Source organism: Mus musculus, chromosome 19 (genome assembly GCF_000001635.26).
Source record: "Mus musculus strain C57BL/6J chromosome 19, GRCm38.p6 C57BL/6J".
Taxonomy (NCBI): domain Eukaryota; kingdom Metazoa; phylum Chordata; class Mammalia; order Rodentia; family Muridae; genus Mus; species Mus musculus.
Genome location: NC_000085.6, coordinates 7414020 through 7440648, shown reverse-complemented (window position 1 = coordinate 7440648; position 26629 = coordinate 7414020). Strand labels below are relative to the sequence as shown.

Sequence of the window (26629 nt, the reverse complement as noted above, 5' to 3'; positions counted from 1 at the left end):
GTTTTACAAGGAGTGAAGATGATGGAACACAGCTAATGGCTTCAGAATGAGTGTAGATTTCACCATCTGCCTTCTGCTTTTCAAGACCAATTGAAGGGCTCATTTTATCCTTTAAATTTATTTTAACCTTTTATAGTATTCTTACCCTTGTTGGGTTTTGCATTTTAAACCTTGGCTGATTTTACTTTGTCTGAACAAACCTGTTTTACTATGTAACTGAAAATCTTTTTTTTTTTAAAGAATTACTTAAATATTTAATTTATATGAGTAAACTGTAGCTGTCTTCAGACACACCAGAAGAGTGCGTCAGATCCCATTACAGATGGTTGTGAGCCACCATATGGTTGCTGGGAATTGAACTCAGGACCTCTGGAAGAGCAGTCAATCTCTCCAGCCCCTGAAAATCTTCTAAAAAGTGTTTTTGTTAAGTCTTAGCAGCTATAAAGAGAGCTGAGTGAGGATGGCCAGTTATGTTTAGGATACTGTTATTCCCACTCTCCAGCTTCATTTATTTTGATGAATTCTTTAATTTGTTTTATTCTAAACACAGTTAACTTGAGGAAACCCTAAGAAATGCAGGGTATGGTTTCTTTCCACATCAATCACAAATGCATATCCTAATGTGATATTGACACATTCTAAACAGGGATACTATATTTAAAAAAACAAAAAAAACAGCCGGGCGTGGTGGCACATGCCTTTAATCCCAGCATTCGGGAGGCAGAGGCAGGGGGATTTCTGAGTTCGAGGACAGCCGGGGCTATACAGAGAAACCCTGTCTTCAAAAAACAAAAAACCAAGCTACTCTACATGTTATAGTGATATTAAGATTAATATATAACTACAAATTTTAGATATATTGGTTTCTTGAGGTTTTTTCCTATTTTAAAATTTTCTTTGGGGCTAGAGAGAGGGCTCAGCGGTTAAGAGCACTGACTGCTCTTCCAGAGGTCCTGAGTTCAATTCCCAGCACCCACATGGTGGCTCATAGCCATCTGTAATGTGTCGGGAGACAGCTACAGTGTATTTACATGTAATAAATAAATATTTTTAAAAAAATTCTCTTTGAAAGATTTTACCCAAAACATGTAAATGTGGATGATTGAAGAAAACATAAATGATAGTAATACAGGTATTTAAAAGTAAAAATCCTTTTGGTATGAAAGATTCCATTGGTTCTACTACTCTTTGATTTAATGGCATGGAACTAGTATATCAATATATATAATTTGTGGAAAGCAGATTTTCACTAAGTTTATGAAGCAACATTCCAGTTAGAGGAATACTATTGAGATGACTCAGAAGGAAAGGCAGCTGCTCCCAAACCTGACCTGAGTTCATGGCCAGAACCTATATGATTTAAGGAGAACACTGTTACTGTGTCGGACTGGAGCTCCAAACACTCAGCAGAGATGAAAATGAGCAAGGCAAGAATTTTCAGTAATAGCCAGGCTACCTGCTCTCCTTGGGACCAGAAGTGAGCAAGTGACCCCAGCTATAGTGGACAGACTCTTGTAAAGGTATTTTATGACCTTTGCAAGCAAGCAAAGCTTAACAGAAATGGAACTTTTCGGACTAGCATTTAGCATAAACGCATTGTTACATTTTTAACATCATTATGGGCTGCCAATTTCAGAAAGCCTTGTTTTTCAAGTCAGGTAGACCTAGTTTGAAGGAGTTATTTGTGGTCTAATGATTTGAAAAACAGTCTGTACAGTAGGAACATAAATCTCATTTTACCTGAGAAATACAAATACCAAGACTTTTGGAAACAAGTCCAGAAACTTAACAGTAGGGAGAATAAAGGCCCTGTTATTATTTAACCCATATTAAAATCAGTAGTGAAGGCAGAAATGGGAGGGGTCAGCTTCTAATAAGCACCAACCCTTGAAAGTGTTTGGTAGCACACACACAGGTATGCTCATAAATGCATGCCCAATCGTGCAGCACTAAATAAATAAATAAATGTATGTTGGATTTTTAAACAAAACTAAACAAAACAGGAATATAAAATGCTCCCTGGATTTGGTGAGGATTGAGCATGGGTTTCTGTAAGCACACTTACCTGGGCTCTCCTTAGTATGTTTTCTTTTTTGTCTTGCAGCAGCAACAGGGCAATGTCCTGAAAAGGGAAGTTCAGATAGCAAGAGGAACTCAAGGCTCCTGCTGTGCTGACATAGCATGCACTGTACTTGAATTATAGTGAGATCTAGGTTCTGTTGTTGTTTTCATCTCAGAGATGAGTATGACACTTTAGCATGTAAATATACATTAAATCATACTGTTGTGTACATATCAATATAACTGAAGTTAGAGCTTCATCATTGAAAATCACTTAAAGATGTTGTCTGGCCCTATTTCCTGTGCTAATGCTTTTTTTTTTTAAGTTGTATTTTGCATGAGATAAATGTCTTGTTTTGGCACAAACTACTGTAGTAGTTTGTTTTAGGCTTTCACTTGTATCTGTATCTGCTATATGTATAAGTCCCTGTAGAGGCCAGAAGAAGAATCAGATCCTCTGGAGCTGGAGATACAGGCAATTGTGAACTGTCTGATGTGGGTACTGCAAATCAAACTCTGGTCCCTCAGAATTGCAGTCACTCTTAAACTGAACCATCTCTCCAGCCCATTGACTTTTTGTTTATAATGAACTTTCTGAAGGAGTGGTAACTGCTCAAGATTATAAATAAGCCCATTTTTGCATGTAAGCATCTTTTTTTAAACCTTAAATTTAAAAAAATGTATGACCACTGTATTAGGATCCTCTAGAAAAACAACTTATAGGATGGAAAAATATATGTATGTACATACAAATATATACGGGATTTATTAGAATGGTTTATCTGCTGTAGTCCATCTGGTCTAACAATAAGTAGACTATCAACAGAAAGTTCAAGAATGCAGTAGTTGTTCAGACCATGAGTCTGGATTAGATATCTTAGCTGGTCTTCAGTATTCATCAGAATCTCAAAGAAGTAGGCTCTAATGTCAGTAAAGGAATAGACTTGCCAGTGAGACCAAGCAGGCAGAGAACAAAAGCTTCCTTCTTCTGTGCCCTTTATATAGGCTGCCAGCAGAAGGTATGGCCCAGATGAAAGGTGGATCTTCCCATCTCAAAAGATCTAGAACTCAGGAGGCAGAAGCAGGTAGATCTCTGTGAGTTCAAAGCCAGCCTAGTTAGAGTGAGTTCTAGGACAGCCAGAGCTACACAGAGAAACCCTGTCCAGAAAAACAAGACAAAACAAACAAAAGATCTGGATTAAAAGTGGGTCTTCTCACTTCAAATGAAAAAAATCCCTCAAGGTGTACCCAGCCACTTGGGTTTTTAGCTGAGAGAGAGAGAGAGAGAGGGAGGGAGGGAGGGAGGGAGGGAGGGAGGGAGGGAGGGAGGGAGGGAGGGGGAGAGGGGGAGAGGGGGAGAGAGAGAAGAGAGAGGAGAGAGAAAAGACCCTGTCTCAAAACAAAACAAAACAAAAATGCTGTACTGGCAGTGGAAACAGATGATTTCAAAACTACTGTGGCTTCTTGCTAGATTGAACATCTATTCTAAAGGCTTCACATTAGACTTTGACAGCTACCCTTTTGTCACATTTGTCTCTTAATTCTACCAGAGAGTCAGCGAGGTAAACATTGCCAAATGATTTGCCACCCCTACACACACACACACACACACACACACACACACACACACACACACACAAACACACAGAGTCTTTTTTTTTTTTTTTTTGGTGGTCTGTACTGAATACATTTGGCAAATTTCCATGTTGAGGAACAGTATAAGGAAACAAAGGGAAGTTGTAGTCACACTGGCTCTGGGTTATGAGTTTGTTCTGTCACAGATCTGAAGAGTCTATAAAAGATAAACGAGGTGGAGGTGCTCCTAGAAGAAACAAAGCTGTAAGATCATTCAGAGTGATGGGATACAGAGTGTAGGGCAGGAAGTAACTGCAGGCCAAGGCCAAATGAAGCAAAGCTGCAAACTGAGGTTTGAGGTGTAGCACAATATTGCCCTTTATCTGCCATTCCCTAATGCCCTTTTTCTGGTCTAGGCCCAAAATTCCACTGGTTGAGCCTAGAGCTTTTCTGTATTGTTATGCAGTTTATATTCTGCATGCCTCTAAGGGGCACTAGTCACATGTGAATTGTACATCTGACTATCTTGTATAACAGCTTTCCAGCAGGTGGCAGTAAAGTCCATGAGGACACAGTGGCTCTTTTCAACTTTGCAAATGTAGAAATCCGTTTATTTTCTTTCTGTGTAATAAAATTAGATTTATTAATTTTATTTATATAAGTGTTTGCCTATAAGTAAGAATGTATGTATGCATCATGTGTGTCCCTGGTGCCTATGGAAGCCAAAAGAGGTCTGTTACTCTCCTGGAACTGGAGTTACAGACCGTTGTGAGCCAATCTGTGGATGCTAAATTCAGGTCTTCTGGAACTGCTGAGCCATCTCTCCAGTCCGCTGTTGGTTACACTGGTAATTGTTTGTTTCCTTGAATATTTATTTATTTTATATATATGGGTACATTGTCACTGTCAGACACATCAGAAGAGGTCACCGGATCCCATTACAGATGGTTGTGAGCCACCATGTGGTTGCTGGGAATTGAACTCAGGACCTCAGGAAGAGCAGCCAGTGCTCTTAACAGCGAGCCATCTCTCCAGCCCTACACTGGTAGTTTTTAAGAATATAGATTAGTTATTTTGTAGGACATTTCTCCAGGTAAGTTTGTCTAGTTACCTTCTCTTTTTAAAAAGGTACATGTTTGGGGCACATATCATCAATTTGTTTGATTGGTTGATGACATGAAACCTTTCTGCATTCTGTATTGAAACTATACTTATAGACATGAGAACTCGACATAGGTGTGTGCCTGACTTTTGACTATAGGAATTACCCTGCTTAGCGCTGGCCCTTTTAGGTCTCCTTCATGCAGTTCCCTGTATCGGCTCAGTTCAATCATGTGCACCTGACTGGAACCCTGTTTTCTCCCGATTTGCAAAATCCACTACCTGGAACTCAGTTTCCCAGCAGGAATCTCAAAACCTCTCCTTCCTAGTAAATCACATAAGTTTGTTGCATGTAGGTAATAATACACTCTACCTGCACTGGACTTGAAACAGCTTTAGGGAGATGGTGCCATTTTCTTCACTTTACAATGGAGAATGGCTTAGAATGGTGAAAAGTAGCACAGGTAGAAATGGCCAAGACTCAGACTCTCATCTGTCCAACTCTAGAGGCCTTGTCCATTTTTGTAAGGCTGGACAGTTTAGCAAGACCCTGTGTCTTAAGAATAAAAACAGTCAGATATGTGTCACAGGCCTACAATCCCAGCTCGTAGGAGATCAGGAGTTAAAGGTTGGGTTACAAAAAACAACCCATAATAACAAAATCAAAAGTAAAGAGGTGCCAGGATACTAGGGAGATAGATGGCAGCCAGTAAAGCACAGCACAGCCAAGGTGGTCCTGGGTTCTCTAACTTCTATTCCCCCTCTCTTGGCAGTGCACGATCTGATTTTCTGGCGAGATGTGAAGAAGACTGGGTTTGTCTTTGGCACCACACTGATCATGCTGCTCTCTCTGGCAGCCTTCAGTGTTATCAGTGTGGTCTCTTACCTCATCCTGGCTCTTCTCTCTGTCACCATCAGCTTCAGAGTCTATAAGTCTGTCATTCAAGCTGTGCAGAAGTCAGAAGAAGGACATCCATTCAAGTAAGTTTGCTGAGATAGCACATGTCTGAAGTTCTAACCTGTCTCTTACAGATAGATGGCAAAAGCAGTCCCTAAATACTTGCCATCACCCTAAGAAGTAATTAGGTTAGTATCTGAGAACTTTTAACTGACTAGAGACTCACACTTAAGGCTAATAAATCCAGAGCTATAAATCCAGAGCAGGGCACAGAATAGCTTGCCCAGGGCAGCCCTCAGTCAGCCATTGTGTCCATGTTTCAGTACTATATAGTAACAGCTAGAAACAGCTTTGAATTCCAAGTTCTAGAACCAGGGGGTTTTATTTCTGATTTTCTTTAACTCTAGTGCAGTTTCCCTGAGTCTAGGGGCAGTTATTTTTACCCTTTAAAATAATATTTATGTATATGGCTGTTTTACCTGTATGTATGCCTGTACAACATATGCATGTGGTGCCTTTGCAGGCAAAAAGAGTGCATCTGGTCCCCTGGAACTAGAGTGCGGGTTGTAATTATAAATTAATATAGTAATTGTTGACTTAGTGAATATATTTTACAAGCTCAGATATCTTTTTGTCGGGAGGGGGGGTGTTAGAGACATGGGACGGTTTGGAGACAGGGTTTGTTTGTTTTGTTTTGTTTTGGTGGGACAAGGTCTCTGTGTGTCTCCCTAGCTGGCAAAGAACTCACTGTGTTGATAAGGCTGGCCTCAAACACAGAAACCCACCTCCCTCTGCTTCCATACCTGGAAACATCTCATGTTTAAAACCTTTATATTTATAAACAGGAAAATGAACACATGCCTCTTACTCTTCTGCTCTTCCAAGAGTTTGAGCTCCTCAAGATGTCTTCAAACCTGATAAGCAGTAGACGCTCAGTAGCTGTTGTGTGAATGAACAGGTTATGAGCACAGGCTTACCCCTCAGAACAAGAATGCCAGACATGGTCACTGTGGCATGCCAAAATCGCAGCATTTGGGAGGCCAAGGCAAGCAGAGCTCTTTAAGTTCAGGCCAGCCTTATCTATACAGTAAGTTCTAGGGGCTATGTAGTTGAGACCCTTTGCCTGCCTATACACCTACCACCACCCTTTTTTTAATCTCAGCCTCTGAAAACACAGTGTGTTATATAGTTTGCAGCCCTAACATATTCATGATTGCTACCCTCCTCAGTCTTTCCTTTGCTTTTTTAAACTATGCTCCCTGCCCACAGCTTGGAGATTGAGCCTAGGACCTTACACATACAAGGCAAGTGCTCTACCATTGAGCTCTAGTCCCAGGCCTTTTTTGTTGTTGTTGTTGTTGTTGTTGTTGTTAAGTTTTTGTTTTGATGGTGATTGCTTGACACAAGGTCTCTCTACGTAGCTTTGGGTGTTCTGGAACTTGCTAAGACAAGGTCCTAGCCAGCAAGATGCTCAGCAGGTAAAAGCTTGACAATCTAAGCTTGACAATCTGATTTCAGTCCCTAGGACCCACATGGTGGAAGGAGAGAACCAACTGCCACAAACTGTCCCCCGACCTCTACTTGTGCACCATGTGTGTACCCACTGTTTTAGACAATGTCCTATTGCTGGGAAGAGACAACATGACCACAGCAACTTTTATAAAGGAAAACATTTAATTGGGACTAACTTTTGAGAGGTTTAGTCCTTTACAGTTCAGAGTTTACTACAGTTTAGTCCATTGTTATGGTGGGAAGCATAACAGTGTACAGGCAGACATGGTGCTGAGACCTCTGTCTGGATCCACAGGCGACCAAAAGAGGCAGTATGAACCACTGGGCTTGGCTTGAGCTCCTAAAACGTCAAAGCACACTCCTAGTAGGCCACATTTTCTAGTAGTACCACTGCCTATGAGCCTGTGGGGTCATTTTCATTCAAACCACTACACACACACACACACACACACACACACGTACATACACATGTGCATTAAAAATAAAACAGTGTATTTGGACAGTAGGTCGGTAGGAAACTGTTAAAGAAAGAGAAAAAGAGAAGGACAGGATAGGGCCAGAGAAATGACACCCATGGTAGTTCTCTGAACTCAACATGCATATACACACAAACACACAAATGAATTTTTGGTTTTTACTTGTTTTATAATGCTGGGGATTGAACCAGGATCTCATGCATGCTAGGCAAGCCCTCTGCTATCTGATGTACAGAGTGTATTTTGATATATCTACACCAGATAGTTCTTCATTGTACATTCATAGATAACTGGCATATTAGCTTTTATCGAGTAAAGGACAGCTGTGTCCCCTACAGAGTTCTAGAATGCTGATTTCACACTAAAATACCACTGTGCTGTTGAAGAATTTCCCCTTGTGTGTCACATGTGCGACTGTTTTTTCTTCCTCGGAAGGGCCTACTTGGATGTGGACATTACCCTGTCTTCAGAAGCTTTCCACAACTACATGAATGCTGCGATGGTGCATGTCAACAAGGCCCTCAAACTCATTATTCGTCTCTTTCTGGTAGAAGACTTGGTTGACTCCTTGAAGGTTAGTTGCTGGGCTTTAATTTAGAGGTAAGCCGGGCAGTGGTGGCGAATGCCTATAATCCCAGCACTTGGGAGGCAGAGGCAGGCGGACTTCTGAGTTCGAGGGCAGCCAGGACTGCACAGAGAAACCCTGTCCCGAGGGGGGGTGGTAAAATAGGGCATATATAGGGTTTTATCAGAAAAGAGAAAATAACTATCAACAGAAAATGCTGCCACCTACCAGCATTAGACCAGCATTAGACCAGCGGTCATCAGCTCAGCACCCTGAAATTATGGACCCCAAGACAGTGAGTTTTCTGACTATAAGTGCACATGGGGGAATCTGTGTCATAAAACACTGCATTGATGCAAACCTAGTTAGCTTGAACTCGGGGGTATGTTTATTCTTATTTAACCCTCTGACACTGACCTTCACAGCTGGCTGTCTTCATGTGGCTGATGACCTATGTTGGTGCTGTTTTTAATGGAATTACCCTTCTGATTCTCGGTAAGGTGACAAGGAAAGTGTGTCTTTGTGCTTATTTCTTTAAAGACTTGTAAGACTAAGTGTAAATGCCGGGCGTGGTGGCGCACGCCTTTAATCCCAGCACTCGGGAGGCAGAGGCAGGCGGATTTCTGAGTTCGAGGCCAGCCTGGTCTACAAAGTGAGTGCCAGGACAGCCAGGGCTACACAGAGAAACCCTGTCTTGAAAAACCAAAAAAAACAAACAAACAAAGACTAAGTGTAAATGCTGAGCTAGATGGTACAGACCAATAATCAAAGCTGTTCAAGAAGCTGAAGCAGGAGAATCAATCCTTCAAGGCCAGCCTGGCTAACCTAATAAGGCCCTGTCCAGGGCAACCAGGCATGATGGTGCATACAACTCTGATGCCCTCACTAGGTAGACAGACACAGGAAGGTCAGGAATTCAGCATCATGTTAAGCTTCACAATATGTTCTGGGCCCACTGAGGACATAAAAACCATCAATAAAGTGAACAGCCACAACAATGTAGCTGAGGACTGGAGCACTTTGCTACAGATCACGTATGCAGTGTGATCTCTTACTCTGTAGAGCCAGCCTGTGCATTTACAGTGTGGTAGACGTTAGTGTAGCCTGGGCTTGTGGCCGAGAGCTTATTAAATGCTTTCACAAAGGATTTCAAAGCAACCGTGAATAAAGAGCACTGTTTAAATTTGGTTTAAATATGGGGACCTTGCTTTTAGAAACCACTTGTAGTTTAGAAGTTGACACCTGTCATACAAAGAAAATAGCCTGTTAGGGGTTTTTCAACACTACCCTTATCTGCTCTCTCCCAGCTATCCTCAATTTCGAGAGCTCTTATTTTTCCTTTTTGATTGTTTCTCTGTACTTCATGAAGAAGTGTCTGTGCTGCTTGAGTCTCACGTTTGCACTTGCTGTGTTTTTATTGTCTTACAGCCGAGCTGCTTGTCTTCAGCGTCCCAATTGTCTATGAGAAGTATAAGGTAGGCATTTATCTGTGGTAGATATGCTGAGTAATGTGTGACTGGCTTCAGTTCATTTTAAGGAAAGTAAAAAACGGATAGCAAGAGAGACTGGAGGCCTAGATAGATGTTCTGAGTCATAGGGATGAATTGCCCATTCCAAAAAGGAAGGTAAAAAAGATGATTTGTAAAGCTAATCTTCTAAAAACTAAACTGCACTTCCAAGGAAATGTTAGTGTGAGCAGATGTTTCCATTGTGGACGGGGTAGATTATCTCTGCATCTGAAGACCTTTTGGGAGTGTCAGGGAGATGGCTCAGTTGGTAAAATGTCACACAAGCATGAGAACCTGAGTTCTTATCTCAGGCACCCACATAAAAATACCTGGTGTTAAATGTACACCTGCAACCTGAGCCCGGAGGAGGATCTCTGGGACTTATTGGCCAGCCATTCTAACCAAATCAGTGAGCTATAGGTTTAGTGAGGGACTGAACTGTCTCAAAAAATAAAGTAGATGCCTAGGGATGTAGGTTAGCTGGTGAAGTACTTGCCTAGCCCTAGGTAAATTGTGTCTAGGGATGCGCATCCATAGCATGTGGGAGGTGAGTCAGGAAGGTGAGAGGTCCATGCTTCAGCCTTATTTACATGGTAAACTGGAGGCCTCATCTTTAAGTTAATTAAATTGATTAGTTAATAACAAGATAGAGAGCAATTGAAGAGAAACCTTAGATCAAAATTTTGCCTCCAAAGACACATGCACACTCATACACATATGCACTAATATGCACATATAAAAAATATTTTTGGCTCTTAATTATTAAATGAATTAATAATGCCCAGGAGTCAAAAACACATCACAACTACAGAATAGATTAAATCTGCAATTTCTAGTACTTAGAAAAGTACTTCAGTGTTACTACAGAAAATACCACATAAGTTCTACTTGTACAAATGATGTGTAATTTTTATTTTGAAGTGTTGTTGAAATCTGAAAACAGAACTTTCACTTCTGAAAAACTGGACATCATTTTTATTTTCTGGGATAATGAATACTGGGATTTTTTAATACTTGCACTAAATAAGAGAATAGTGCCTTTTGGGGGAAATAAGAATATTACCAAAATATATATTGTATGAAATTTTTCTTAGCCCCTTTATTGCCCAGCTGAGCCTTCTTTCCTTCCTTTCTTTCTTAAAGACACAGATTGACCACTATGTTGGGATTGCCCGGGATCAGACCAAGTCAATTGTTGAAAAGTAAGTGTACTTAGGGACCACGTTCACTGTTTCCCATGTGGACTCCTCTCCCATATTGTTTAGTCTCTTATATAAAATGTTACTGTCAAACGTAACTAGTTTTCATCCTGAATAAAACTTTAGCTTTGTTGTACTTAAGAAGCATCTTTGGGCTTTGTGGTGGTGGTTTGGTTTGTTGGGTTGTTCATTTGGTTTAGAGACAGGGTCTTGCTGTGTAGCCCAGGCTGGCCTCAAACTTAATATCCTACCCTCCAGCTCTCAAGATAGAAATGATCAAGGTAAATACTTTGGCTGTCAAATATGTTTGGTTATTTAACCCTATTTTCATATGTATCCAAGTTAAGGCAATCTTTCCTGTCTTTTCTAGTAAGTAATAAAAAGCTTAGATTCCGTCATTGTGGTGAACACCTGGAGTACTTGAGAGGCAGAAGCTGGTGAAGTTGAAGGTCCAGCCTGAATTCCAAGATAGCCAGGGCTATGTAGTGAGAGCCTACCTCAAAAAGAGCAAACAAAAATCCCTGTTTTGCTTTTTAAAGTTCTATAAGATATCATGAATTTTTTTTTTTTTTTTTTTTTTGGTTTTTCGAGACAGGGTTTCTCTGTGTAGCCCTGGCTGTCCTGGAACTCACTTTGTAGACCAGGCTGGCCTCCTCGAACTCAGAGATCAACCTGCCTCTGCCTCCCGAGTACTGGGATTAAAGGCATGCACCACCACACCCAGCTTCATGAAATCTTTTTAATGACTTTTTTAGATATTTTTAAGATTTATTTATATAATTAAATAAACAGTATGCTGTTTTCATGCACACCAGAAGAGAGCATCAGATCCCATTACAGATGGTTGTGAGTCACCATGTGGTTGCTGCAAATTTAATTCAGGACCTCTGGAAGAACAGCCAGTGCTCTTAACCTCTGAGCCATCTCTCCAGCCCCACGATACCATGAATTCTGAATTCCTTATCTGATACTGTGAATCAGGGAACTACTTTTACTTTGAATGGTCACAGCAAGATGAGCCCAGCACTGACTTAGCATGTTCTCCTTTTTCTGTTTCCTTCAGCTCTTCTTTAAGAAGTGAAGTGCTACAGCTGTTGACTCTGAACCTTCCATGCCCCAGATTTTAGTGTCTTTTCATGTTATCAGGAGGAAGCTGAAGGGGTTAGGAGTGTAGTTAAGTGGTAAAGCATTTGCTTAGCATACATGGCCCCAGATTTCCATCCACAGAACAAAAAGAAAGAAACTGAATGTAAGCCAGGCCGGTGGGTATTGATGCCACAATCCTCACCTGACTTGTTTGCTTCATTGTGCGCTCACACTAACTGCAGGTTGAAGGCATCCATAGATACCTGGTGCTGTTCACCAGAGCTGGACTGCTTTGTTGTTGAAAGCGTTAGCTGATGTGTATAATTCTCAGTGAGATGTCACCTCTATGGAGAGCAGCTCTGACAACACTGAAGGTTCAAATGACCACTTCACCAGGGTCAAAGACAGCTCTGATGTCCTCTTGCCAGACCTTGTAGTTCAGAGAACCATGAAACTAACCAGCCATGCCCTTTTTTCACACCTCGTCTTGCTGACTTGTCATTCCTTCTTGACGCTCCTTTTCTTGTACTTCACAAAGGGAAAGACATGGGCGCTCACATCATCATCCCAAGACCTTAATACTCTGATTCTTCCTGGATCCCAGTGAAGGGCCCAGGGATCACTGTAGTGAGACAGAATCAGGCCCTGCAGTAAGGGCAGTGTGGTGGGACCCCTCAGGCTTGTTCCAGACAGTTGAGCCTTACCTGACTTCAGCCATCCCTGAGAAACAGACCTAGAACAAACCTATATTAAAAACAAATATTTTCAGTTTTCTTTTTCTTTCCTCAATAGGATCCAAGCAAAGCTTCCTGGAATCGCCAAAAAAAAGGCAGAATAAGCACGTGAAGCAAGAAGTGCATCAGTTACTAAAACACCATTTAATAGTTATAACATCATCACTTGTACTATGAAGGAACTTGCTCAGTGTCAGCTAGAGTTTGGTTCCAAGTTGTTTGTTCATTTTAATTTGGTGTTCTCTCCCCTCCTCTCCCTTTACCCTCAGTACCAAGCACAAGATGTGTTAGACTGAAAAAAGAACTGATCTCTTAGAACCGTAAAGAATAAAGATTGAATCAGATTACTAGAATTAATCAGACCATAGTGGGGTGGAGCTTTACATGTACCATAAAAGGAGAAAAAGAGAAGTGTCTCTAGGGTCCTCTCTCCAGTTCCAAGGACTCGTATACAGCTCCCATTTATAATTTTGCCCTTATTTTTAAGTTAGGAAATAATGATTAACTTATGAATAAATAGTATGGGGCAAGAGTGGGATTTCTTCCGTTGGGTTTGTATGGCCCTCCAGTCCCACCTTCCTGCCTTACACATAAGCAGCTACTCTTACTGCTCCTCTTCTTCCTTAATGAAAGAACTCTCAGCTCTGAATAACTTACAGAACTCCCAGAATGCCACCTGAGAAATGGGGGTTGGGGGGACAGTGGGTGGAGCAGTCAGCAGGAGGGCAGCCACCACCCTCTCTGCGGCTGCTCCTAGGGAAGGAAGGGCTCTGGGGCTGGGAGGGCCGTGTACAGCCCTTGGTCTGGGATCCATGTGTTGGTTGAGAAATCATTCCAGAGTGTGCTTTCCCCTCTCCCTGCCCACCTTACCTCACGTTTAATAAATATGGTTGTACTTTTCTTATTATGAAATAAATGTCTGTAACTGCTGTACACTGCTATAAACTTGTTAAAGAAAAATAATCTGCATGTGGGCTCCCAGCCATTGAGTTATTGTAATCCTATCTCAGTCTGTGGAGGAGGAGGTACAAGAACATGAAAAGCCTTCCTTCTATTTCTTCCCTGCTGCTTCCTCCTGTGCTTTGCAGTGCTTTAGCCTGAGGACCAAAGCCCCACTGACTGCAAGTCATGTATCTGTTGGCGTCCAGAGGCCTGGCTGACTGAAGAGGTCCATTTCTAGAAGCAGGACATGCAGCTGCTTGGAGTCAGTGCAGTTCTAAAAGGATCTCCATTTTCAGACATATTGATGAAATAGTTCATACCATGATCCACAGTGCTCATTTGGATCGTGTTTTCCAGAACTTTTAGGTTGTGGGTGGCCAAGCAAGACCAGGTGGTACTGATAGATACAACAGAACTTACAGTGGCATCAGTGGAGGGGTCCAGGATCTTAATTTCTCAGACCTTGCATCTCTCCTTCAGCATGGAAATCCAGTCAGCTTGAAAACTGGCATCCAAGAGTCCTTCATTTCTCAAACCCTGCCTGCCCTATTGTGAGGAAGTAGGAGCTGGGGATTTCAAGGTATTTGATGGTCACAAAGTTCTGTGACTGTAAAAGTAGGAATTAGTCGTCTTTCCAGTCCTTTTGGGAAACGACTCACAGACTGCGATAGGTAGAATGCCTTACTCCATCTTCTCAAGTTCCTTTGCCCCTGTACATTTTGAATCTTTCATTTCCACTGTAGACAACACTCCCATCACCATGCTCTGCCCTCCCAGGAAGTGAACGCACCCATGGTCTATGGGGTCTCCTAACAAGGGACCTCGTTCTGCACTGGAAGCCTCCACAGTTTGCTCTTTTCTTTGTTGCTGCTGCTGTGTTAAAATAATTGGAAAGGTTTCTGTGTTACATGAGAGGGTTTTTTCGGTTTTGTTTTTTTAAACAAAGACTCGTAGAGATGAAAAAATTACTAATGAAATTGTGTACGTGTCTGTGCGTGCAACATAAAAACAGTAGTACCAAGAAGCTCTTTTGGTCCCTGTAAAACTGCAAATTGATGTATTAATTATAAATAAAAAACACAGTGACTGTCTCATCAGTCTGCAACTTTATTCTTTGTACAGTTTGGGTGAAGTAAGAGCAAAGGCTTTCACTCACTCCCACCCTCATTCCAGGAATTTTGAGAAAGAACTCCCAAGATTGCAAGGATTCCCATGGCACTGAGCACAAGCTGCACTACGTTTGTTTTCCAAAATGAAGTTAGAGACCCGGTAAAGGATGACCTTAGAAGTGACTGGGGTGAAAGGCACCTGCCTGGGGATGGGAAGGAAGGTTCCCCACTTGCCACAGGAAGCAGCCGAAAGCTGAAACTGAACTGGTTTCATGCATGTCTGGTCTGACATCAGAACTCCTCTGACTTGCTCTGCCCCCAAACTAAGTTGGCTGTGACTCATAAGGCTGGATTCTAGATTTATTCAACATACCTCTGGGTTGGGGGGGGTGGGGTGGTACTTTATGACTGATGCAAACAACTTCACAAATACACATACAAATGTTTGAATAGTGTCACTAAGTAACATGGCATATAAATATGTATCCAGAGTAACATTTACATATGGGTCATAATAGCAAGCATATCATTAACAAAACAATGAAGGAACTTCACCTGTTCATGTCAGAATAGAGGGAGGAGACCCAGCAGCCCCTTGAGGCCATAGGTCATTATGGCAGAATCACTGCAGAGGTACTTGACAACCACCTTGGGAGTTGCAACTGTATGGGAAAGGCCTATCAGGAGGGCCCAAGAATGTGTCTCTAGCAAGCGTCTAAAATGATGCTACCCTGAAGACTGCTGAAATCTGCCCCAGCTAACCTGAACTTCTGCAGTGAGCTCTGGCAATCACGACAATCTGTGGCTCCAATTTATGTAGAGGTGGGCGAGAATAATCACCCTCAGCGTAAAACATGCAGGTGGAAAGCAAAAGGGTAAGTGCACAGCCTGGCACTATCCATAGTCTCTGTTCTTAAGATTTAATACTGTCTCCAAAACCCTGGCCGGTCAAAACTGGAATTTCACTGAGCCAGCAGCTGTTCCAGAATACCTGATGGCCTCAAAACAAGCACAGATAAGCAGCCTAATTCTGCTGGGGAAACCTCAGCGGCAGGGAAAGTGGGCCCCACCTGGAGTTCTGACTGGCAAGCCTGCACTGCTGAAAGCCGCCTGCATCCTCATTCCCGTAAGTGCAGTACACAAGTGCTGTGGGCCTGCAGTGCCCAATACCCACTTTAACAGGCCTAATAGGTAAAGAAATCTTAGTAACTTGCCAGATTGGAAGCAGGGCAATATAGTGCAAAGCTCACTGAACTGGGAGTTGGGAGTTGAGATTTGAAAGGAATCAGTTTGTGAGCTCCAGGGTCCCTTCCCACTGACAATCTTGAATTATAAAAAATGTTATAAAATCCGTGGTATAAAATCCATCTCGATCTAGGGAACTGGGCCTGAGGCACTTGAACCTTGAGCTCCGGCTCTGGAGGGTGAGAAGGGATTTCTTTTCTTGTTTTCTCACCACAAGGGCTGCACTGGCCCCAGAACCCAGGCCCCACGCCCTGACCACCGCACCCTGACTTTAAAGGGAGGGCACAGTGCCTGCAGCGACTTCTCTTTGTGAAGAGCAGACACTGGACCTGGAGGCAAAAAGGCCAGGGGAACATGGAGATACCTAGTATATCCCAATCCCCTCACCACACTCCCATCTCAGTTCTTCCTCCACCACCTCACAGCTTATCTCTGATACACGCATAATAAATAAGACATTTGCACGTAAGGGTGATTGGGCCAGTTCCCCTCTCCCCTTCATATAAAAAGCATTAAATACAGTTTCAAAATAAAATACAAACAGCAAAAAAGGGCCTGATCTTCGGACCACCTGTTCTCCACGGGAGAATGAAATCTACATACCCCTCTCGGACCTGCCTGGGAGACTGAGGGGCCCTTTTGGCACCATGGGGCCTGGCGCTGTTTCCGGCAAGAGAAAAGGAGGCAGAGACCCGGCCCCAAGCCCAGGGAGCTGAGAACCAGTAGCGTGTCCACCGAGGGCAATTCACGTTCAGAGGGGGCAGTAGTAGAGCCCTACCACCCCAGTGCCCTGAGGTGGAACGGTACTGGCACTGGACCAAGAGTATTCCCGCAGCCTTCACCGTGTGGGTAACAGAAGCCCTCTGAACAGGAGGGCCTAAAGAAAAAGTGCTAATCCCTTTATGCCCCCGGTCCCGAAGGCGTGGCACTGGCCCAGGATGGGTGCGCTCGCTGTCCTAGGCCAGCCGGGGAAATTGGTCCAGCAGACTGGGCCCCACCGTTCCGGCCCCGCCCCGCCCCCTGCTCAGTCCCAATTCACCGCCTGGGCCTCCGAGAGGCCAAGAATTGGACCCCACAGCCTGGGAGCCGAGAGCCGCGCCCGCTGGCGTGAAGCCACACAGAACTGGGCCACTGGCCAGGGCGCGCGGCCAGCGCGTCCTTCCTGGCTTCCTTGCGCCCTGCCTTCAACCCTAATACTGACTGGCTGCGCCCCTTCCCCGGCCTGGCAGCACTGCGCCCTCAGGGACAGCCAAGAGTGCTCACTGCGAACACTGGGGAGGCGCTTTGGCTTTTCGGGAAGCGGGGAGCACCGCACAAAGAGTGCCTGGACCCCCGGGCTAGTGCGCGCCTGAGGCGCAAGTACTAGCTGGCACAGCAAAGTGTCACGGGACGACTGCAGCGGCGCCATCCCATCCCCATCCCAGGCCCGGGCCCCGGCCCCAGCCTAGCCCGACCAGCGGGGAGGTGGGGAATCCCCGGGCCTGACATCAAGGTCTCTCAGCCCAAGGGCCAGGACAGCGCAGGGTGACTGCTACGCGCGACACACCGCGCCAGGCTTGAGATCCGCGCCGCTGTCTCGTGGTGCCGGGGCGGGTGGCCCAAAGCCCTCGTGGCCGTAGCAACGCAGCGCTGCCTCCTCATAGGCCTCTAAAATGGTCTGGCGCTCCTCCGGGGTGAAGTCCATGGAGAAGGGATGCACCTGCAGAATGTGTCGCTTGATGGTGCTCACCTTGAGCGTGGCCAGCGCGCCCCCGCACACCATGCACACCAGCCCGCGCCGGCTGCCGTCGTAGTCCATCAAGTATTCGCCCCGCCAGCGCGGCTGGTAGTTGCGCCGCTGCTCCCGGCTGCGCGGCGGAGGTGGAGGTGGCGGTGGAGGTGGCGGCAGTGGCAGCGGTGGGAAGGCCAGCCCCCCGGGCTCCTGGCTGTCATCTTCGTCGTCCTCTTCCTCCGCGGGTCTCTCCGACGGAGCTCCAGGGGACAGCGGCGCGTCGCCTGGAGAAGAACAAAGGGCTGCCTTGGAGCGAGTGCCATCAATCAGGCCCAGTCCCTGTTCTCCACTGCTCTTCAGGTCCCATCCTCCCGTCTCTCTACAGCCTTCCATCCTCACCACCCTTCCCTCCGAGCCCTGCCCTCTCTCCCTTGCCAGTTGCTCCGACCCATCCACAGGCTCACCCCACCACTCCTCCTCTGGCTCCGCCTCCTCTGCCCCTCCCCCCTCCTCAGAGGCTGAAGCTGTGCTGGGGGCGACAGGGACGCTGGGCGACTCCGGCCTGGGCAGCCCCAGGGCCAGCAGGTGTGCGGCCTTTTCGCTCCACTCCTGGGCGATGAGAGCTTTGACTGGCCCGCTGAGGCTGTTGGAGCCGGGGTGGCGCTGGCGGATGTGTCGCTTGATGGTGCTCATCTTGAGCGAGGCCAGCGCGCCCCCGCACACCATGCACACCAGGCCGCGTCGGCAGCCGTCCAGCTCCATGAGGTACTCCAGCCGCCAGCGCTCCTGGTAGTGGCGGCGATGGTCTCGGCCCCTCCGAGGCCGGTTCGGGATGCCCTCCCTCTCGCCCTCGCCCTCGCCCTCCTCCTCCTCCGCCGGCCCGGGCCTCTCAGGCACCCAGCCAGCCTCTTCCTTTACGTCTGGGGGGCTGAGATCCTGAGAGGAGGGGGCTCCAGCAGCGGGGGCGGAGTCCCGGCTCTTTCTGGTCAGGTCCTGGGGGACGAGGTCATCGTCTGTTGGGGAAGGGGTGAAGGAGAAGGGCTCAGCCTTCTGGCTGTGTTGTCCTTACCCACACAAGAGGGTTCCATCCTTGCTCCTCACCCCAGCCCCAAGCTAGCCGGCCCCAGCCAGAGAGAGATGGGTGGAAAGTTGAATGTCTGTGTGTGAAGGGAAAATAGGCCTGCAGCCCTCAACCAAATATCCCTGCCTCCCAATTTTGTTTTCAGTTCCCATGCTGCCGCCCTAATATTGAAGGGATCTCAGCCCTGGGACAGCCTCGCACCTGGTGAGGGCTGGGTGAGCTCGGACAGAGCCTCAGGCTGGTCACCCCAGGCCTGCAGCAGGGCACTGCGCTGGGGGCCACTGAGCCCTAGGGAGCTGGGGTGCACTTCCAGCACGTGAGCACGGATGTCGTCCAAGTGCAGGCTGGGCAGTGCCCGGCCGCAGGCCATGCACACCAGCCGATTCCCCCGTGGGTCGTAGTCCATGAGACACTCAGCCCGGAACCAGTTCTGCAGTGACTCCTTCAGCCTCCGCTCCAGGCGCCGGGCCCCCAGCCCCCTGCTGCCCCCAGCCCTTCGGGAGGCTGCGAGGCGCCGGCGCCGAGGTGCCACTGAGCCCCCTCGGACCCCTCGCCGCTGGCGCCGGCAGCCCCCACCAGCTGGGGCTTTGCCTGAAAGGGTTGGAGGGAAGCAACTGAGTCTCTGACCCTCTGGGGAGTCCCCACCACAGCCAGGTGCTCCACACAGTCTCTTTCTCACTCAACTGACTCAGGTCCCGTGGCTGATCTCTGCCTAGCTTTTCCTCTCCTCTTACATCTTTTTCTGTTCTGTTTTTATAAGACAGAAACTCATACAACCTAGGCTGGGTTCAAAAGCCCTACCTACCTATGTAGCAACGTTTATCTAATTAATGGTCCTCCTGCCTCCACTTTCCTGGTGCTAGGATGACAGGCATATGCCACCACACCCACTTCCTTTATCTTAACCCCTCTCCCTAATCCTCCTGTTCACTCACTCAAGTCCCACCCAGCCTCCCTAGACCCTGATTTCAGCCCCGTCCCTGGGCTTCTTTGTGCCAACACCACACCCACTCCCCTCACCAACTCACAACCACTTCCTCAACTTGACCCTCCCACCCATACAACTCTTGCTCCTTCTACTACAGTGTCTAGGCCTCAGGGATGCTGGAAACTACCCCACACCACTATCTCTCCCCACTCTCAAAAGGAAGGGCAGTAAACAGACTCCACCCAAAAAGAAACAGAGATTCCCTAAAAAAAAAAAAAAGAAAAGAAAGTAGAAAAGCTGCCCCCTCCCTGAGCCCCATATCACACAAACCCTTGCCTCTCCATATTCTGTATTACCTGAGCCCTTGGGTGGGCAAGCTTGCAGGTTGGCCCCCTCCTCCTCCTCTTCATCTTCTTCCTCCTCCTCCTCTGCCCCCTGGGCCCCCAGGCTCTCAGCCTCACCACCGGCCCCCAGCCCCAGATGGGCGTCCCAGCTGTTGCTGATCACTTCCTTCTCCCTGGGACTCCAGTGCAGGGAGTAGGGGTGTTTCTGGCGAATGTGCCTCTTGATGGTGCTGAGCTTGAGGGTGGCCAGGGAGCTGCCACACACCATACACACCATGCCATGCCGGGAGGGGATGAAGTCCATCAGGTACTCCAGCCGCCAGTGGTCGTGGTAATAGCGCCGGTGGTCCCTGCCGGGGATGCGACTCTTTCCAGGCCTCGAGGCCCGAGCCTCACAATGATCTGAGTATTTCCTGCCTGAAGATGCTGGTCCCCTGGCCCTGGAGGAGGGTAGGGGGGTACTCCCCCAGGACCCTAAGGCACCCCCTTCCAGCTGAAGAGCTTGTCCTGAAGAAGGGAAAAGGGAGACAGGCTCTCAATTTCCTATTTCCAGAGAAAGGACCTAGGGCTTTGATTTGGAAGCATGAAAAGGGGGCAGGGGAGGTTAGGGCAAGAGAGGGGTGGCAAGAGCAATGAAAGGGAAGTGGGTGATGAGGGGGTTGGAACACCCACACAGAGAGCAGGGACCCAGCTGGAGAACAAAGAGATGTGGGCACTGGGCTAGCTTGCTGAAGACTTTAAAACCAAGGTGAAGGCCACGGAGTTTAAGGAGGGATAAAGCCAGAAGCTCAGCAGGCTGGGCAGTTACAGCCAGAATACAGCAAGCAGTAGGGAGAGGGGAACAATAGGGGGTATTTGTCTGCACCCAGATCTGTGCACAACACCCACCCACCTGAGGCCCCTCCAGGAGGGCACCCACCAAAGGTTATCTCCCTTTCCCAATATGCCATCCTGTAAATAGCAGTTTAAGGATGAGGTAGGAACTGTCAGGTCTTCCACTGGAGGGACACCTAAGATACAGCTGTCAACACCTCCAGGGAAAGGAGTTTCTCGGACCTGGACTTCCCCAGAGTCTGGGAGGCACAATGACCCGAAAAGAGGAGGTCGGAGGGCCAGCAGAGTGACTACCGACTGCTCTTCAGACTGGGGAGCAGCCACCACCCATCACACCCATTAAGTCGTTCTAGTTTATCTCATTTGTGCTAGCAGGGATGTGGTTGCTGCCAGCCCTCCCAACAGTGTGCACTTCTGGGGCCTCTCCAACCATTAGTGTTCTTTCACTTTGTCAAAGACACCCAGAGCCCTCCTTGCAGTGCTGGCTGACCATTTTTTATTTAGAAAACTGTCTCCTGGCCACAAAGACGAAACAAGCAGACTCTGGCATTCTCTCAGTACAGAATCCCAGAGTCAGACAAACAAATGACAGGATCAGAGAGGGCTCTTGTCCTCGTGTGGAGTTGTTTGGTTTTTTGGTTTTTTGGGTGTTTTTTGTTTGGTTGGTTGGTTGGTTTGGGGGTGGTTTTTTTGTCTGTTTTGGTTTGAAGGTTTTGTTTGTTTGTCTTCCATTACTTTTTTTTAAGGTAGAGGTATAGAAAAAACATTAGATTCAAGATCTGGCTTCACTGGTGCCTTGCCCAGTGACCTTTGGTAGGTCAGTCACATCCGCTCTCTGGGCCTATACGCCTTTGTCTGCAAATGCACTGACTGAATAGCTAGCATCCTACTAAGCATCTTTCCAGTGCAGGACCACTGTTAAATCTAAGGCAGACTGGCCCTTTAAGAGCAGAAAGAAGAAAAAAATAAAAGAAAGAAAGAAAGAAAAAGGAGGAGCTGAGATTTTTTTCAAAAAAATAAAAAGGGGGGGTGGGGGGCGGGGGCTTATAGGGAGAGGAGCTCAAAGAGTAGAGAGCACTCTCCCTAGTACGGATGGAACCTCCGCTGATCTAAAGGCAATGAACCTTACAGAAGGGAGACAAAAAAAAGCAGTTGGTTTTAAGGGCCAACTAGGGCCGGCAGGTCTTGGTACAGCTGACAAACTGGGGCCAAAATCGATTCTGAAACGCGACAACGCACGGGTGGGGCATCCACCTTCGTGTGCGAACCCATCCCTCACTAAGACCTTCCCGACGTGGGGTATGACAGACGGGGGCCCCCAGGACGCAGGCTGCGCTTTGTTTCTCGTAGCGTAACCGTGAAGGGAAGAGTTCACGTCTCCAGCAAGGCCACGCAGAAAGGGATGGCATAACCGAGAACAGCGGAATCCCGAGCTATGCTACTCTGGGGAAAGCCTCAGAAAGGGACAGAGGGACTGGGAAGCCTTTAAAAGACAGACCACCTGGGAGTGTGAAAGAGAAAGGGCGGGAGCCGCAAGTTCCAGCACCTCGACTCCCACGTCGCTGCCCCCCCCCCCAAAAAACGAGCAACGCGGGGCCCTTTAAGGAGCAGGGATCCGCCCCAGCCCGGCGGGCAGACCCCGCCACGGGCAGGGAGCGCCCCGCGGGCCTTGTAGCTGCTCTCTGCGCCCACCAGGTGGCGCCCCGAGCCGCCCTGCGCTCGTCCCCCGCTTTGTTCGGCGGCCGAGAGGGGCCCGGAGCCGCAGCCCTCCCCTCCCCCACGCCGGGGCCCCCCACCCCCGGTCGTCGGCCCCAGATCTTACCGCCGTCGTCCTCCTCGGGCTCCGTGCCGCCGCTCGCTGCGGTGGGCGGCAGCCGTCGGCCCCGTGCCGAGGTCACTGCGGGCCCGGGGCCGCCCCTGCCGCCGCCGCTCCGGCTCCGGTGGTCCCCGCCGGGCTCCATGCGCTGCGCTGCGGAGCGGGGGCCCCGGGGCGGCGGGGCGCGGGGCCGCGGAGCCAGCGGCGGCGCACGCGGGGCGCTCGGTGCGCGGGGCCCCCGGGCGCGGGGCGCATTCACGGGCGGCCGGCCGCACGGACGGCTGACTGCTCGCTCGGCAGCGCGGGCTGGACCGGGGTGGGGATTCCTGTCTGGGGCCCCTGGGGCTCCTTTAAGGGCTCCTGGGTAAATTTAAAGGGGCCGCGCGCAATTTCCTCCTGCCAGCTCGCGGGGGGCTGGTGCGGGGAAAGCGGGAGGTGGCAAGTCCGCAACGGGCGCTTGTTACGGACGCGGGGAGCACGGTCCTCAGCGCCCTCGTGGGTCCGCCCTGCCGCGTCCGCAGCTGCAGCTCCGGCTGGTAAAGAGTCGCCGAGGTGACCAGGGGCGCCCGTGTCCAGTCCGCTGCGACGCGCTTCAGCCACCGCCCCCTCGGGGCATCTCCGAGCGCGGCTCTCCGCAGCCCGCTAGCAGGGGACCGCCCGGTGCGGCGGCACCGTTCCCCTCTCCGGGGTGCCTCGTCCTCCCGCAGGAGCTGGGCGCGGGCCCCAAGCAGACGCGCCTGGCAGGGGCCCCAGATGGCCGCGGCCCCGCGGAGAGGGTGGAGCCGTGGGGGCTGCCGCGCCCCCTCCCGCGGGAGCCTGGGGCTAGCGCTGGCAGCTCTGGCTTCTACCGGGGAGGGGCGGCGGGGCGAGGTTTCCCTGGAGCCGGCCAGAGTGAGGGCGGCGGCCGCGAAAGCGCAAGCCGGGAAGAGGGGCGCGCAGAGGAGTGTAAGAGAGCTAGCACGCTGCGCCTGGCCAGCCGGCGTTCCGAAACAGAGGTGGCCCTGGGCTGGAAGCCGGAAAGAGAGGGAGACTGCGGCGGTGATTCAGGCTCCTGCCCCCGCAGGCCTATAGGTACCGGGTGAGGCACTCCGCTCAGCCCCGGGCTCCTGCACAGGACGAAGGTGCAAAGAAGGGACTGGGATCCTGGTGATGGGCAGCTGGAGATTCGCATCCCTAGGCTGGAAAACCCTGGGGCGAATTCTGGCTTCGGCCGAGGGACACCTTCAGGTCTCAGGCTCCCGGTAAGCCTGGAGAAGGAACCTCGAAAGGTTGTAGGGTCGAGGCAACCTGGGGTCCTGCCAGGGCCAGCTGGAGAAACAGGTCCTCCCTTAGCCTTTGGTTAGTCGTCCACAACAAAGCAGAGGCCTGGAGATCCAAATTACAGGATGCCAGAGACCATGAGGGTCTAGAAGTGGGTTTTATTCCCTCCCTGTCGGGGAGGCACACCACAGTCAAAGAAGGCACCATTCATGGAGTCATTCTCACACTTAACACCTACTATGTGCTACAAGAGCTGACACTCTGGACATGCAGCAGTGAACAAGATTGCTACTAATGCGGGTAACTTAGACATCCTCAGTTTATAAAAAGGAAACAGTTTCAGCCCCTTGGGAGTAAGGAAACTATTAAATTACCCGACCCACAGGAAACCATTCTCCGAAGTGTATATGCCAAGAGGACAAGAGTCACTGGTGGAAATCACACACACACACATACACACACTCACACGTAGTCTCCGGAATGACTTGGGAGAGATTTCACCTTGGGGAAATATAAGTCCCTTTCCATAGCACTGCTCTCCCACGGTTGGCTGCCCTTCAGTTCACCTCTTGGACTGAGCAGAGCCACATGCTCATGGGACGGATGAATGCCGGATGCACCACGAAGTGGAAGGTTGCTAGGCCCAGGAACACAAAGAAAAGGACAAGGAAATGGCCTTTACATCTTACCATGTAAAACCTAAAAAGATGCTAGGGGTCATGGAGCGCGCCTCTCACCCCTGCACTGGCAGGCAGGTAGGTCTTTATAGGCAAGGGGGAAAAAAAAGGAAGGAAGGAAGGGCTGGATGTGGTGGCAGGAAGCTCTGACTCCAGCACTCTGGAAACTGAGGCAGGATGATTAGTGTTAGCACTAGATTCTATCCAAGAACCTATTCTAAGGGAATAAAATAGTCCAAAGCAACTAGTGACCTAAGTGAAAGAAGTCTGTCTTCCTAAGGCCTCGTGCTTTATCTAGTTTAGTTTCCAGGTATAAGAACCAGCCCTGCAAAACACTTTGGGATCTGTCCTTTCTGATATTATTTATAAAAGGTAATCTTGTTACCAAAAGAAAGCAGTCACAGCCACCTGTCTCTATTTTTAAGTTGCCCGTCCTCACCTCAAAGCTCCACAAGCATTTTCCATCCATCCTTTAGTTCTCACAGCCAACCCATGAACGTGGAGCTGGCTGCTAAGATGAAAAGCAGGGGCTGGAGAGATGGCTCAGAGGTTAAAGAGCACTGACTGCTGCTCTTCAGGAGGTCCCGAGTGCAATTCCCAGCAACCTCATGATGGCTCACAACCATCTGTAATGGAATCAGATACCCTCCTTTGGTGTATCTGAAGACAGCGACAGTGTACTCATACATAAAATAAATAAAAAATAAAATATTTAAGATGAAAAGCAGAGTCTCTAAGACAAACACTGGGCCAAGCCAGGCATGGTAGCACAAGACTTTAATCCCAGCACTCAGGAGGCAGACAGAGACAGCCAGGCTTCAGCCTCAGCAGGAGCAGGTGGATCTCTAAGTTGGAGGCCAGCCTGGTCTAAAGAGCAAGTTCCAGGTCTACAGAGCAAGTTCTATCTACATAGAAAAACTGTCTTGAAAAAACAGGGAAAAAAAGAAATTTCTAGTGGACTCAGTGGTAGACAGGCTTGTAATTTTATTTTTTTAAACCTTTTAATGATGGTTTCTTAAAATATAACTTTTTAAAAAAGATGTGTATCTATACACACACACGCACACCATTGTTCTCTTCAGAGATACCAGAAGAGGGCATCAGATCCCATTATAGATGGTTGTGAGCCACCATGTGGTTGCAAGCCACCATGTGGTTGCTGGGAATGGAACTCAGGACCTCTGGAAAAGCAGTCAGTGCTCTTAACTGCTGAGCCATATCTCTAGCTTTTAGTGATGGTTCTTAAACGCTTTAACCTTCCTTGTAGCCCACCACTCACTAGAGATAGTGGAAAAGAAAGGATACAGGGGCAGTGGATCTGTTTAGAAAGGTTCTTTGGAGCAACTTCTGTCTGTGTTGTCTGGAAATCGACACTTTAGTTGACAGGTTAGCTTCAGCTGCTCGATTCACTCACAAACACTTTAGCAGTACAGTTAGAGTTGGGATATCAATCACAAATCAGCAGAGGTGGCACTACCTAACAGAGACAGCCAGGCTTCAGCCTCAGCAGGAGTCAGTAGAAGGGACCAGGCCAATAGGAGCTCCAGGAAAACCTCTATCAGTGAATTGAAGATCAGCAAAAAGATGTGAGACCAACAAGCATTGTATAGCTAGCTCTAAAGTAAGCCTAGCTCAGCCATAGCCATCTTCTGTTGAGTCTTATTTATATCCCTCTAAACATCATGTGTCCTCCACCAGTCTTGTCTTAGCATGTGAGTCTGTCTCAGCTGACATTACTCTGTCAATCAGCCTGAGTCCAATGAAGTGACAAGAAACTGTAGCAGGCCACCAGAAGTTTTTTGGTGTGTCTCTCCCCATAGAATATGGACAAATGGAGCTCAACTATGCAATAAAAGGTGGACCCATACATGCATGTCATTAGCAGAGAATCCTTCATCACGTGTCTTTTCACATGCTTGCAGAGCATCTTCTCCTCTGTGTCTGCTTCAGCGAAACATTCCTTCAAG

The 26629-nt window shown here is 48.1% G+C and overlaps 2 protein-coding genes and 1 non-coding gene across 10 annotated transcripts in view; 1 reads left to right on the top strand and 2 right to left on the bottom strand.

Moving 5' to 3' along the window:
* Positions 1–14754, top strand: part of Rtn3 (reticulon 3) — a 57397-nt gene extending 42643 nt beyond the window's left edge. For 5 of the 6 annotated variants that reach the window (NM_053076.3, NM_001003933.2, NM_001271487.1 and 2 more), the window contains 6 exons: positions 5511–5718; positions 8059–8197; positions 8614–8683; positions 9617–9663; positions 10840–10898; positions 12774–14754. In NM_053076.3, the coding sequence (NP_444306.1) occupies positions 5511–5718; positions 8059–8197; positions 8614–8683; positions 9617–9663; positions 10840–10898; positions 12774–12819 (569 nt within the window). In that variant the 3' untranslated portion in view covers positions 12820–14754. The remainder of the gene's footprint in view (positions 1–5510; positions 5719–8058; positions 8198–8613; positions 8684–9616; positions 9664–10839; positions 10899–12773) is intronic. The other variant, XM_017318088.2, reaches the window with a different exon arrangement.
* On the bottom strand, positions 14741–23024 carry 2700081O15Rik (RIKEN cDNA 2700081O15 gene). 3 transcript variants are annotated; one of them, NM_175381.6, is made up of 5 exons: positions 22732–23024; positions 20088–20582; positions 19005–19394; positions 18187–18735; positions 14745–18006 (listed from the first exon to the last, which is right to left on the bottom strand). In NM_175381.6, exons 1-5 carry the CDS (start codon positions 22868–22870, stop codon positions 17543–17545), a joined length of 2037 nt encoding a protein of 678 aa, NP_780590.3. In that variant the 5' UTR covers positions 22871–23024; the 3' UTR covers positions 14745–17542. The 3 variants fall into 3 exon arrangements, with proteins under 3 accessions (XP_011245417.1, XP_011245418.1, NP_780590.3); XM_011247115.3 differs by having other exon boundaries at positions 14741–18735; positions 22732–22891; XM_011247116.3 differs by lacking the exons at positions 18187–18735; positions 19005–19394 and having other exon boundaries at positions 14741–18006; positions 22732–22891.
* Positions 18007–18076, bottom strand: Mir6991 (microRNA 6991). Its single transcript, NR_105957.1, has one exon. It is a non-coding gene; the product is annotated as a microRNA 6991 (primary transcript).
* Positions 23025–26629: the final 3605 nt, after the last annotated feature.

Excerpts from the sequence above, each read along its gene's own strand:
- 2700081O15Rik (XM_011247115.3), bottom strand. The coding sequence starts at position 22,870 with ATGGAGCCCGGCGGGGACCACCGGAGCCGGAGCGGCGGCGGCAGGGGC. Across the intron at positions 19,395-20,087 it reads TTGCCCACCCAAGGGCTCAG|GCAAAGCCCCAGCTGGTGGG; the intron begins GTAATACAGAAT and ends CAACCCTTTCAG. Across the intron at positions 18,736-19,004 it reads GCTCACCCAGCCCTCACCAG|ACGATGACCTCGTCCCCCAG; the intron begins GTGCGAGGCTGT and ends CTTCCCCAACAG.